Genomic DNA, 12,937 nt, shown 5'->3' with positions numbered 1-12,937 from the left:
ATATTATTTTCAAGGTTGGCTTTTTTTAAACTTTAAATATCAATAACGAGAAATATAACATCAGATATGAAAAAACTTGATACTAACGGCCGCGGGGGGAAGAGCTGAGTAAGATTCTGCAAAAATGTTCGCACTATTGTGTACCGTTTTGGCATAGTTCTTTGATCTCACAGACAGACAGACAGACAGACAGACAGACAGACAAACAAGACAAGACAAGATGCAACATCCTGAATGGAAAATTGCAGATATTGTGTGTTATGCATATACATAATAAAAAAAACAACAGTTTGATAATACTAAGAAAACATATCTTCTGCTGAGAAAGCTCTGGCAGTGTATGTGTTCCTCATATACATTCTTGACATTTCTAATTTCACGACAGCACTTGTGGAAGTGTGAAACCCAAATTCAACTACAGTTATCCATTTGAACAATTTGAACAGTGATCCACTGAATAGTGTGAGAATTATACCAAAAAAACTTCCATTCATGGATAGGATAGGTTTAGAGGGATATGGGTCTAGCATAGATGTAGGACTAGCATAATGGCACATCTTGGTTGGAATGGGCAAGTTTGGCTGCAGGGCCTGCTTCTGTGCTCTATGATTTATACACTGGCTTCACTCCTGCAGTAGCTTACATGCAATAACATTTTGAAAGGTATTGTACTGTAGAACATGCAACAGCTAATTTGGAGCCAGCAAAATTCCCTAAACTACAATAAGATTATGGCCTGCACTTCCTAACGACAAATGATCCAATCCCCAGCTGATGGTGAAAATTACACTATGGTTGAGTTGATAATTTATAAAAAAATAATGTTAACACAGTTCTCAAAATTATCTTGAACCATCCCAGAAATTATCCAGATTTTTTCCTCGAGATGGAACTTTAACTTTTTACTTTCCCACAGACTAAAAATTATCTGCATCGTCAGAGAAATTATACAGATTTTCTTTCTCAAGATTAAACTAGATTTTTACTTTCCCTGGAGGCAACTTGGACAAATCAGGTGAGTGAGGTGGAACACTGTGAATCTTAATACAAAGTATAGTGTGATAAGTTGGTCTTTTTAATTTAATTTAGTTTTGTTTAGAGATACAGCACAAAAACAGGTCCTTTGGCCCACTGAGTCCACGCTGACCAGCGATCCCCGTACACTAATACTATCCTACCTTCTAGGGACAATTTACAATTTCTACTGAAGCCAATTAACCTACAAACCTACATGGTCATGAGGAGAACGTTCAAACTCCATACAGCCAGCACCCGAGGTTAGGATTGTACCAGGGTATCTGGAGCTGCAGGCAGCAACTCTACCACTGCGCCACAGTGCCACCCCAAGTCTTCACAGGTTTTCACCTGTCCTATAAATTGTTAGTAACACCATGCCTTTGTGAATGTCAACAATTAACTAAATATTTAGTACATTTGAAAAATGTACTTTCATGTTTTGTGCTATACTCTTAATTTAGATTAGAGATGCAGCACCGTAACAGGTCCTTCAGCCCATCGAGTATATGCTGACCATTGATCACTCATTCACATTTCTTCCATGTTCCACTTTCTCATCCACTCCCTACACACTAGAGGTCAATTTACAGACGTCAATTAACCTACAAAGCTGTATGTCTTTGAGATGTGGAAAAAACTGGAGCACCCAGAGGAAATCCACATGGTCACAAGGAAGGTTCAAACTCTACACGGACAGTAGCCAAGATCAGGATCAATTCTGGGTCTCTGTCGTATGAGGCAGATCACCTTTTAAGACTTGCATCTATTGGTTCTGGGTTTAGATCCAGGTCCATAATATATATGGAAAGTTTAGCAATCCATTTCCAGTGGAACATGGGCAGAAACTAAAAAGTAAACACATTTATTTTCTAAAAATAGATTTGATTTATTAACCACTAATAATTATTAACCCCCACAAATTTATCTACATATACACCTGTAGGTCAAATGATTCACCTTGCTGAAGGTATGATTGTTTGTGAGTTTTGGTTGTGGTGTGGCTTAAGAATTTGTCTTGTAACAGGTGCCTAGCCAAGGATGAACGGTGTATGTATGCAGGAGGTAGAGAAATGGAAGGAGAATATCACAGAAAAGAATCTCCAAAATTCTTAAATAAATCTCACTTCAGGTTAAAACATGTTACATTTTCAAAGTATTTGAAACAATATTCGTTAGTATGTACATATCTGTAAATACATTTAATTCTTTAAATACCTTATTTTTCCCTTCCAGTAATTCTACTCTTTCATTAATGACGTGAATCTTATTTCCAGTTACGTTGGTGCTGCTGCCAAGTGGAGCCAGAGAAACAATGCTGCTTTTGGTCTCTGAGTATGCTTCACATCTGGAAACAGCATTTAAGAGTCATTATATTCATGATAAACTGCTTACATGGCCTCTCCTTAAATCAGGTCACTGCTTATAATATTAAAGTTACTGATTGTAAAAGGAATACTATTAAGAAACTAATTCGTAAATGGTACCAAACATATAAAAAAGTTCAAAACATAAAGTTTCATACAATCACATAGTTTTTGAAAGGTTATCAAAATACTGGAAAGCTTTACAACATTCATTAAAGTTATTAAAAGAGTTAGTAAAAATTAGTTAGTAAAAGTTTGGATCTGTATTAAAAATATAAGCAGCTCCATCAGCAGCCTGAACAGTCTATATTGACTAAGACTTTCCATTGATTATATTTCAAGTCTCACTGTTCTGTTCTTGCGTTCTTCCCCATGAGGTGTGACAAACTTAGCAATGATCATGTTTTGTGTATGACGGAGGCTTGATGCTAATAACCTTTGAAGACAGATTGCTAACTAAATTTAACATGTCATAACTTTTAGAACAGATGGGTTGGAGTCAAGGGCCAGGGGAACTGGAGTTCAATGCAAATTGTGATGGGCAATGGGAAGGGGTAAGGAATTAGTGAATTGACAAGGAGGTGGTTCTGAAAATAAAGGACAGTGGAGTGAATGAACCTTAGTTTAGAAAAACATGTAGAATTAGCTTAGGTAGAACAAAGAAACAATAGTGTACATTGATGAGAGTTGCCTATACATCATGTAGCAGTATTTAGGTCAGGCAGCTTATAAATCAGTAAATGAGTCTAGGCATAAAATAAATGCAGTGATAGTGCCTTGAATTAATTTTTTTATTGCATTTAATTAAGGTTTTAAATCAGTACTAAGAAACCACGTGAGGAACAGGCTATTTTAAAATTGACATTGTGTTTTCAGACAGAGTTAATTAATAACCTAGCAATAAAGAAACATGATCATTACAATTTTGGAATGACATTTAGAATGCTTCAGTTAAATCTGAAAATATGGTCTTAATATGGATGGAAAGGATAAATTGCATCGAGTAGATTAGGGCAACGGGGTTGAAAAAATTATAGCAGATAGGCATGACAACGTTTGAAGAAATAACTTGTAGTTTGCAATGTATACATTCTTTATAGTTTAATTTAGACAATAGACAATCGACAATAGACAATAGGTGCAGGAGTTAGGCCATTCGACCTTTCGAGCCAGCACCGCCATTTAATGTGATCATGGCTGATCATCCACAATCAGTACCCCGTTCCTGCCTTCACCCCATATCACCTGACTCGGATATATTTAAGAGCCCCATCTAGCTCTGTCTTGAAAGCATCCAGAGAACTGGCCCCCACCAGGCAGAGAATTCCACAGACTCACAACTCTTTGTGTGAAAAAATGTTTCCTCATCTCCGTTCTAAATTGCTTACCCCTTATTCTTACACTGTGGCCCCTGGTTCTGGACTCTACCAACATCGGGAACATGTTTCCTGCCTCTAGCATGTCCAAACCATTAATAATCTTATATGTTTCAATAAGATTCCCTCTCATCCTTCTAAATTCCAGAGTATACAAGCCCAGCTGCTCCATTCTCTCAGCATAAGACAGTCCCTCCATCCCTGGAATTAACCTTGTGAACCTATGCTGCACTCCCTCAATAGCAAGAATGTCCTTCCTCAAATTTGGAGACCAAAACTGCACACAATACTCCAGGTGTGGTCTCACTAGGGCCCTGTACAACTGCAGAAGGATCTCTTTGCTCCTATACTCAACTCCTCTTGTTATAAAGGCCAACATGCCATTTACTTTCTTCATTGTCTGCTGTACCTGCATGCTTACTTTCATTGACTGATGAACAAGGACCCCCAGATCCCGTTGTACTTCCCCTTTTCCCAACTTGAAACCATTTATATAATAATTTGCCTTCCTGTTTTCGCTACCAGTGGATAACCTCACATTTATCCACATTAATCTGCATCTGCCCACTCTCCCAACCTGTGCAAGTCACCCTGCATTCTCTTAACATCCTCCTCACAGTTCACACTGTCACCGAGCTTTATGTTTAGTTTAGAGATGCAGCAGGGTAACTGGCCTTTCAGCCCTCCAAGTCCAAGCCGACCTGCAATCCCCGTACATTAGCACTATCCTACACACTAGGGACAATTTACAATGATTTACCAAAGCCAATTAAACCTACCAACCTGTACTTTTTTGGAATGTGGGAGGAACCCGGAGCATCCGGAGAAAGCCCACACAGTCACATGGAGAACGTACAAATTCCATACGGATAGCATTGATAGTCAGGATTGAAGATGCGTCTGCGCTATAAGGAAGCAAATCTACTACAGCACCACCATGCTGCACCATTCCTTATACAACAATTCACTTATGGAACAAACACTCTACAACACAATTAACAAAATCAATTAAAGATTATAGTAGATTTCAGGAATAGTATTGCAATTTTGTCAAAAATGATAGTAATCCTGAGGCTGGGGTGGATTTTAAAATTCAATAAATGATGACTAAGAAATTGATAAACAGACCAAAAAATTGAAAAATGAAGAAAGCCAGCAATAAATACATAACTAAATCATAAAGGATTCTATAGATATGAATAATGAAACAATTTGCTTTATTACAGTTAGGAACAGGAGACATCAATAAAGGGAAAAACAGCAGATATCAAATAAATCTTTATTGCCCAAAGGGACACAAAGTGCTGGAGGAACTCAACTGGAAACGGTTGCATCTTTGAAGAATAAGCATAGTTGACATTTGGGACAAGACCTTCAGACTGATTGTAGGGGGGAGAAGAAAGCTAGAAGAGGGGAGAGGTAAAAAAGTGTTCAGGTAATATGTTGACAGAGGTGAAGGTGGGAGGGATTCAGAATTATAGAATGTGGCATCTTGGAACTTGGTTACAAACGTGAGGTTGCTGAACAAACTGATATGATGCATGACTTAGCCCGAACTCCTGATGTGAACCCACACAGCAATCTCTCTCCACTTCCTTTGCATTGTATATTCAGACTGATTCCTCGGTTCCTTCTGTTGCAGATTATATCTCTGTTTTTGAATCTCCCCCAAGAAGAATACTGCCATCCTCAGTGTATCATATTGTAAGATGTAATAAAAAGCAACTGCAGATGATGTTTTTGCCCCCAAAGATAGATACAAAACGGTGGAGTAATTCAGCAGCTCAGGCAGCATTTCTGGAGAAAATAGTGATGTTTTGGGTCAGGACGCTTCTTCACTCTTAATATAGAACTCCTGCTTGAGGAGGCATTGTGCATCTAAAAGGACTTTCACGAAACTAATATATCAATCAGCTGGCTCTTCCGGAGTAGACAATTATCCATCCATTGTAGTTCCCACCACTTCACTATGTCCTTAAACCATTTTTGTTAAATATCCGTTGTTTCTGAGTGCAGCCAAATTTTTTATTTTTCATTTTTTTAACATTGATACTCAGATTTCTTCTGATTCAGAAGCTGAAAAAGGGTCCTGACCCAAAATGTCACTTATACATTTTCTCCAGAGATGCTGCCTGAGCCACTGAATTACTCTAAGATCTTTGCCATCTTTGTCATATTTTAAGACATTGCTGCTAAGCCAGTGACTGCATTAGTTTTGATCTTCCCGAACTTCGGGATTTGAGAATGGTAGTAAATGCAACGTTGTTCTTAAGAAAGGAGGAAGATCACAGGGAAGTACTTGCCAGTTAACCTGAGTTTAGTTTAGATAAAAGGACACAAGGTGTTGGGGTAACGCAGCGGGTCAGGCATCAACTCCGGTGGACATAGATGGATAACGTTTTAGGTCAGGACCCTTCATCAGACTGATTTCCATGGTGTATCATTAAACTAAACTAAATTATGTTTAGACCCAAGTCCACGCCGACTATCGATCAATGGTTCACACTAGTTCCATGTTCCCACTTTTGCATCCAGCCCCTACGCACTAGGGAAATTTTACAGAGGCTAATTAACTTACAAACCCACATGTCTTTGGGGTGTTGGAGGAACCCCACACAGTCACAGGGAGAATGTGCAACATTCCACACGGACAGTGCCCGAGATCAGAATTGAAGCTGGGTCTCTGTCGCTGTGAGACAGCAGCTTCACCAGCTGCGCCACTGCAAATGATAGGTGAAGAATATAATCTCTTATTAGATAAATAATACCCAAAAATCATATGAGTGGGGCAGTATTGGCACAGATTTATGAAAAGGAAATTTTGTTTGCCATGTCTGGCCTGGTGAATGAAGGACAACAAAGCAAAAGGCATTTAATGATTTCTGTGTTTGTGCGCACGTGTATGTTTTTATCGCTGCTCCACAAGCTTAAAATGTTGCAATAAAACACTAAGTTCAACGTCTCCTTCTCATAGATAAAGATTGAGGAGCATAGTGGGAGACCACAAGGGAGAAGGGGTGGCACAGTGGTCAGCGGTAGAGTTGCTGCCTTACAGCACCAGAGCCCCAGGTTCGATCCTGACTATGGCCGTTGTCTGTATGGAGTTTATACAATCTCCTTGTGACTGTTTTAGTTTTTTTCCAGGTTTTTTTCTCCCACATTTCAAAGACGTACAAGTTTGTAGGTTAATTGGCTTTGGTAAAATTGTAAAATGTCCCTTGTATGTGGGATAGTGCTAGTGTACGGGTTGAAAGCTGGTCGGCGCCGACTCGGTATCGCACTGTATTTATAAAGTCTAATGCTGTGAATAGGAGTTCCTTCTTACAGTATCGAGTTTACAGCCCCACCATACTATGATGAGGTGGTAGCCAGGACACAGCCATGTGTGGAATGGCCATCAGTAATCCCCTCCGGGTGACAGCATATTATCGTCACTACTGACACACAAGAAAGTGGGAAGGAACAACAGTCCCAAATGCTAACACACATCAGATTAAGTCGAAGCACACATCAGTCACATGCTATCAACAATTCAAAGCTTCAAGGTAACAAACATGGTGAGACGCATAAATCACATTTAGAGAAGGAAAATTTGGCTGCACTCAAGTTGTCCAGGGAGTATTCTTCTTATAATGCTGTATCATCAGGAAACAGAAACAACAGATATTTTCTTTTTAAAAAATGGTTTAAGGAGATGGTGGAGAGGCTGGCACCACAATGGATGGATAACTGTCTACTCCAGAAGAGCCAGCTGGTTGATATGGTAGTTTCCTGTAAGTCTTTTCAGTCTAAATGCATAGTGTTTAAGAAGGAACTGCAGATGCTGGAAAATCGAAGGTACACAAAAAAAAGCTGGAGAAACTCAGCGGGTGCAGCAGCATCTATGGAGCGAAGGAAATAGGCAACGTTTCGGGCCGAAACTCTTCCACATTATGCATTTGTGAATATATCGTGAATGCTTGTCACATCTATTTCACTTTATTTTATAGTTAAGACTGTAGAGATACAGCATAGAAACAAACCCTTACGCCCACTGAGTCCTTGCCGACCTGCGATCACCCCCTGTACTAACACTGTCCTACACACTAGTCCTACACACCCCCTGCACTAACACTGTCCTTACAATTCACCTAAGCCAATTAACTTACAAACTTGTACATCTTTGGAGTGTGAGAGGCAACCAGAGCACTCGGAGAAAACCAATGATGTCACAGGTAGAATGTACAAATACCGTACAGACAGCACCCGTGGCCAGGATTGAACCCATGTCTCTGGTGTTGTAAGGCTGCAATTCTACCGCTGCACCACTGTGCAGCCCCTCTTTTCTGATATTCTTTTTTAAATAATATTATTCTTGCCCTCTTCAAAAATACCGTCCTTGTCCCCTAGTGTCCCCAAACTGATGACACTTCTGCAACTTATCTTTTTCCTCATCCTTGAATAACTACTGCTTCTCAAAACCCATGCCCAAATTTCCCACAACTTTACTTCTCGATTTCTTCAATAAGTGTTTGTTAGCTACGTAGATTGCCACTAAATATTACAATTACAATTTCAAAATTACATTTCTTACAGTCATAGTCATACAGCACAGAACATGCACTTCAACCCAGCTCGTCCATGCTGACCAAGATGGCCCATCTGATTCTTGCCCAAGCCTTCAAATCTCTTCATGGTCTCAATCTTCCACAGCTCTATTATCTGCCTACATAAACGTTGTGTCTCTCAGTGTGACCTATCGTGCACCACCTTACCATCAACCACCCTTGCTGTTCAACCCAACATGAAATATATTTTTCTCAACATTGGCACCAGAGACTGCTGCATTCCAATGCTCTTCAATTTCCTCCATGAATCTCTGTGCCTCCTCTCTCGTGATCTTCTATCCCCCCCTTATGATAGTCACCACTGACCAGGCTTTAGGTCAATTGTCCTAATTTACCTTATGATACAAAAAATCTTTTATTTTGTTTTGCTTATACTCCTTGGAAAATTTTGAAGTTATAAGAGTGTTTGCTCAGAATCTTTTAAACAGGGTAGGGGAATCAATCAGAGGACATAGGTGTAAGGTAAAAGAGGAAAGATTTAATTGAAATCTGAGGGGCAATGTTTTAAACAGAAAACATTAAAATATTGTAAAATAGGTGCAGGAGTAGGCCATTCGGCCCTTCGAGCCAGCCACCATTCAATATGATCATGGCTGATCATCTAAAATCAGTACCCCGATCCTGCTTTCCCCCCATATCCCTTGATTACTTTAGCCCTAAGAGCTAAATCTAACTCTTAACAGAGCGTTGTGGGTATTTGGAATGAGCTGCCAGAGGAGGTAGTTGAGGCAGGTACATAACAAGATTTAAAAGATATTGGACAGGTACATGGATAGGAAAGGTTTAAAGAGATATAGGCCAAACACAGGCATGTGGGGTATCTTAGTCATCTTGGGTAATTTGGACCTAATTCGTGCTTTATGACTTTTTGACATTACATAAAAGTGAGTTGTTTTCTCATGTCAAATAATGGCCGCATTAATGATTATATGTAGAGCACCTTTTTGTTTTACAGGAATTGATACATTGCTTGAAGCAAAATAATAAAGCTGGAAAAGGAACATGAAAAGGTCAATTTTTCTCAATTAGTAATTGGCCAGGTGACTTCAAACCTACGTATGTCTAAGCAAAAGCAAATTGCTGGAGAAACCCGCAGATCTGTGGAGGCAAAAAGATGGGCAATAGTTTGGGTCAAGACGCTGCATCAGTGTTGGTGAAAACCCTTGAGACAAAATGTCGACTATCACTTTGTTTCCACAGATGCTGCCTAATCTATTGAGTTCCTCCAGCCGTTGGTTATTTATATTTCAGATTACAGCATTGCAAGCTCTCGTGTCTCCAGTTTTCAAGATGTGGTACTATCATATAAATAGTTTGGGATTTCCCGAAGAAATTGTACTTGATGCCAAAAGAAAAATCAGTACCTAAAGATTCAAGTTCAATGCAGTTTTGTCACATTTTGTAACTGAATGTCTATTTCTGGATCATTTTCAGTCACTTCAGAAATTCAACAAGAACTCTTACTGTGAGTCAGCCTTACACCAGCAATGCAATTGCCACATCAGGAAAGCGTAGGAAGACATAATTTTCCACTTCTGTAGAATGCTGGTGTGACCGCTTTTGGAGATCTGGAGTAATGAGTTTAATATTGTCATGGAGTCTTAGAGTCATTGTGGCATGCAGCACTACAAAATGGCTTTTGCCTCTACTCACCTAAACGGAACAAGCTGCCTAACCTAGCTAGTCCCACTTGCCTGCATTTGACTCAAATCCCTCTAAACCATTCCTGTCCAGGTAGCTTTCCAAATGTCTTTTAAACGTAATAAATTTACCAATCTCTGCCAGTTTTTTGGCAGCTCATTCGACATTCCCACCTCATTGTGCAAAAAATCTGTTCCTCCGATCTCTTTTAAGTATTTCCCCTCTCACTATAAACCTATGGTCTGTAGTTTCAGATTCCCTTACCTGGGAAGAGGGATGTGACCATTCACCTTAGCTATGCCTCTCATGATCTTATAACCCTCTGTTGGGTTCTATTAGTTTGCTTCAAACAATGTATCAATCCCTGTAAAAACAAAGAGCCCAAATAACGCTGCCATTATTTAACCTATGGAGATAATAACTCACTATTATAGTCAAAGAGTCAACAGCACAAAGCAGGCCCTTTGGTCCAACTTGCCCATGGCGAGTAAGGTGCCCCAGCCTCCAATGTTCCAGGGAAAAATGTCTCATCCTATGCAGACTCTTCTTATAACTCAAGCCCTCCAGTCCTGGTAACATCCTTGTGCATATTTTCTGCATCCTTCGCAGCTTAATGAGATTTTTCCTATAGCTAGTCAACCAGAATTGTTCCAAGTGCCACCTCACCAAAGTCTTGCACAGTTTGATTTTGATATGTTTGAAACAGTTCAGATAACGTTTTCAGGACCCAGAGTTGGGAAGGCTGGGAAAGCACATCTCAGACCCGCAAACGCTCAGCATAGAAGCACCGCAAGGCTGCGTACTCTCTCCTCTCCTCTACTCTCTCTACACCAACTACTGCACCTCCACAGACACCTCTGTCAAGCTTCTCAAGTTTGTGGACGACACAACCCTGATTGGACTGATCAAGGATGGAGAGGAATCTGCCTTCAGACAGGAAATGTCGCACCTGGTGCCATCGCAACAACCTAGAGCTCAAAGCTCTCAAGACAGTGGAATTGATTGTAGACTTTAGGAGAGCTCCCCCTCCCCTCACCCCACTCACCATCAACAACACCACAGTCACATTCGTGGAGTCTTTTAGGTTCCTGGGAACCATCATCTCCAAGGACCTTAAGTGGGGGGCTACCATCGACTCCACAGTCAAAAAGGCACAACAGAGGATGTACTTCCTGCGGCAGCTGAGGAAGCACAATCTACCACAGGCATGATGGTCCAATTCTACATGGCCATCGTAGAGTCAGTTCTCACCTTCTCCATCATGGTCTGGTTTGGCTCAACCGTCAAGCACAACACCTGGAGGCTGCAGCGAATCGTCCGATCAGCAGAGAAGGTTATTGGCTGCAACCTTCCCTCCATTGATGAACTGTGCACTGCAAGTGCCAGGAAGCGAGCGGGCAAGATCATTTCTGACCCCTCTCACCCTGGCCACAAACTCCTTGAATCACTTCCCTCTAGAAGGCGACTCCAGACTGTCAAAGCTGCCACAGCCAGACTAAAAATAGTTTTTATCCACGAGTAGTTGCTCTACTCAACAGCCCAAAATCCGTAGCCTCCCTTTGATCTGGTATTTTGTTGGTTCACATGCTTGATCAATGGTGTTTTATCATTAATGTTTTATTATTATTAATGTTTAGTGTTTTCTGAGTCATTCATAACTGTCACTATGTCATGTTGTTACTTGTGGGCGGAGCATCAAGGCAAATTCCTTGTATGTGAATACTTGGCCAATAAACTTACTTACTTACTTACTTACTTACTAATAAACTAGGCTTCTATTCGTCGGAGCTTTAGAAAAATGAATGAGAGGTGATTTTCTGGAAATAGACAAGATACTGAAGGGTCTTGACAGGGTGGATGTGGAGAAGATATTTGCTCTTCTAAGAGAGTCTAGAATTGTTTGACTATAAGGAGTAATCCATTAATGGCAGTGATGACTTACACTGTTCTTCTGAGAGATTTGTGGACCTTTGGAGCACTCTCATCAATGGACAGTGGAAATAATGTCCTAAATAGTTTTAATGTAGAGGTGATTGGTTCTTGATAAGTGAGGAGGTAAAAGGTTACAGCAGGTGGATGGGAATGCAGAGTTCCGATGACAGCCAAATATCTTTGACCTCATTTAATAGTGGAGAGGCCCAGAGAGGCTGGCTGGCTTATTCCTACTCATCATTTATACGTTTGTGATTGATCGATTGAAATATACAGCTTGGAAAAAGGCCCTTCGGCCCACCGTGTCCACGCCAACCATCAATCACCTGTTTACACTTTTCGCAGACAATCACTACAATCTAGGGCCAATTTTAAGAAGCCTGGTGTCTAATTGGGACCTCACAAGCACTCTATAGATGTAGGTGAATGATGTAAATCCATGCCTCACTGATGTGGCAATTGCATCAGTGATATCAGGCTGACTCACACCTTGGACCTCACAGTTGAGACAAGTGTGATGTTCCTATGCGATGGAGGGTGACAGACCTGGATAACATTGTTATATGAAATAGCTAGCATAAGACATGTTTGAAGCTACATGATCTTTCAATCTAATTATCGCACTTGCTCCCAAGGCAGATAAATGAATTATGTATCTTCACTCTTCAGGAACCCATTCAATCAATCCATCCACTAGTCTCCAATTCATTTCCCCCTACTTCCCTCCTATAATCTCCTATCTTAATAACAGTTTACACACCCCATCCACTATAAATACGTTTGTCTATCTCCTTTGTGTCCGTCTGCAATGCATCGTCCCCATCAAAATATTCCTGGTCTATCTGTCCTAAACTCACACCCCAAACAGTCCCCTCCAACAATCCATCCCTAATCCATTCCCCGGACAACCCATCGCCGATCCATTCTTTTAGCGACTTATCCTGGGTCAATTTGTGCAATATCTGTTCCTGATCCATCCTGCACTAAGCTATTCCTGATC

At 40.5% G+C, this 12,937-nt stretch overlaps 1 protein-coding gene across 1 annotated transcript in view; it reads right to left on the bottom strand.

Annotated features, from left to right (window-relative positions):
- Nucleotides 1-12,937, bottom strand: part of flt1 (fms related receptor tyrosine kinase 1) — a 132,277-nt gene that overhangs the window by 64,231 nt on the left and 55,109 nt on the right. The window contains exon 11 of the mRNA XM_055636891.1: nucleotides 2,233-2,362. Coding sequence (XP_055492866.1) covers nucleotides 2,233-2,362 — 130 coding nt within the window. The remainder of the gene's footprint in view (nucleotides 1-2,232; nucleotides 2,363-12,937) is intronic.

The sequence above is a fragment of the Leucoraja erinacea genome, chromosome 6 (genome assembly GCF_028641065.1).
Source record: "Leucoraja erinacea ecotype New England chromosome 6, Leri_hhj_1, whole genome shotgun sequence".
Classification (NCBI taxonomy): domain Eukaryota; kingdom Metazoa; phylum Chordata; class Chondrichthyes; order Rajiformes; family Rajidae; genus Leucoraja; species Leucoraja erinaceus.
The sequence above is the reverse complement of the archived record's forward strand: the minus strand, read 5'-3'. Positions and strand labels throughout refer to the sequence as shown.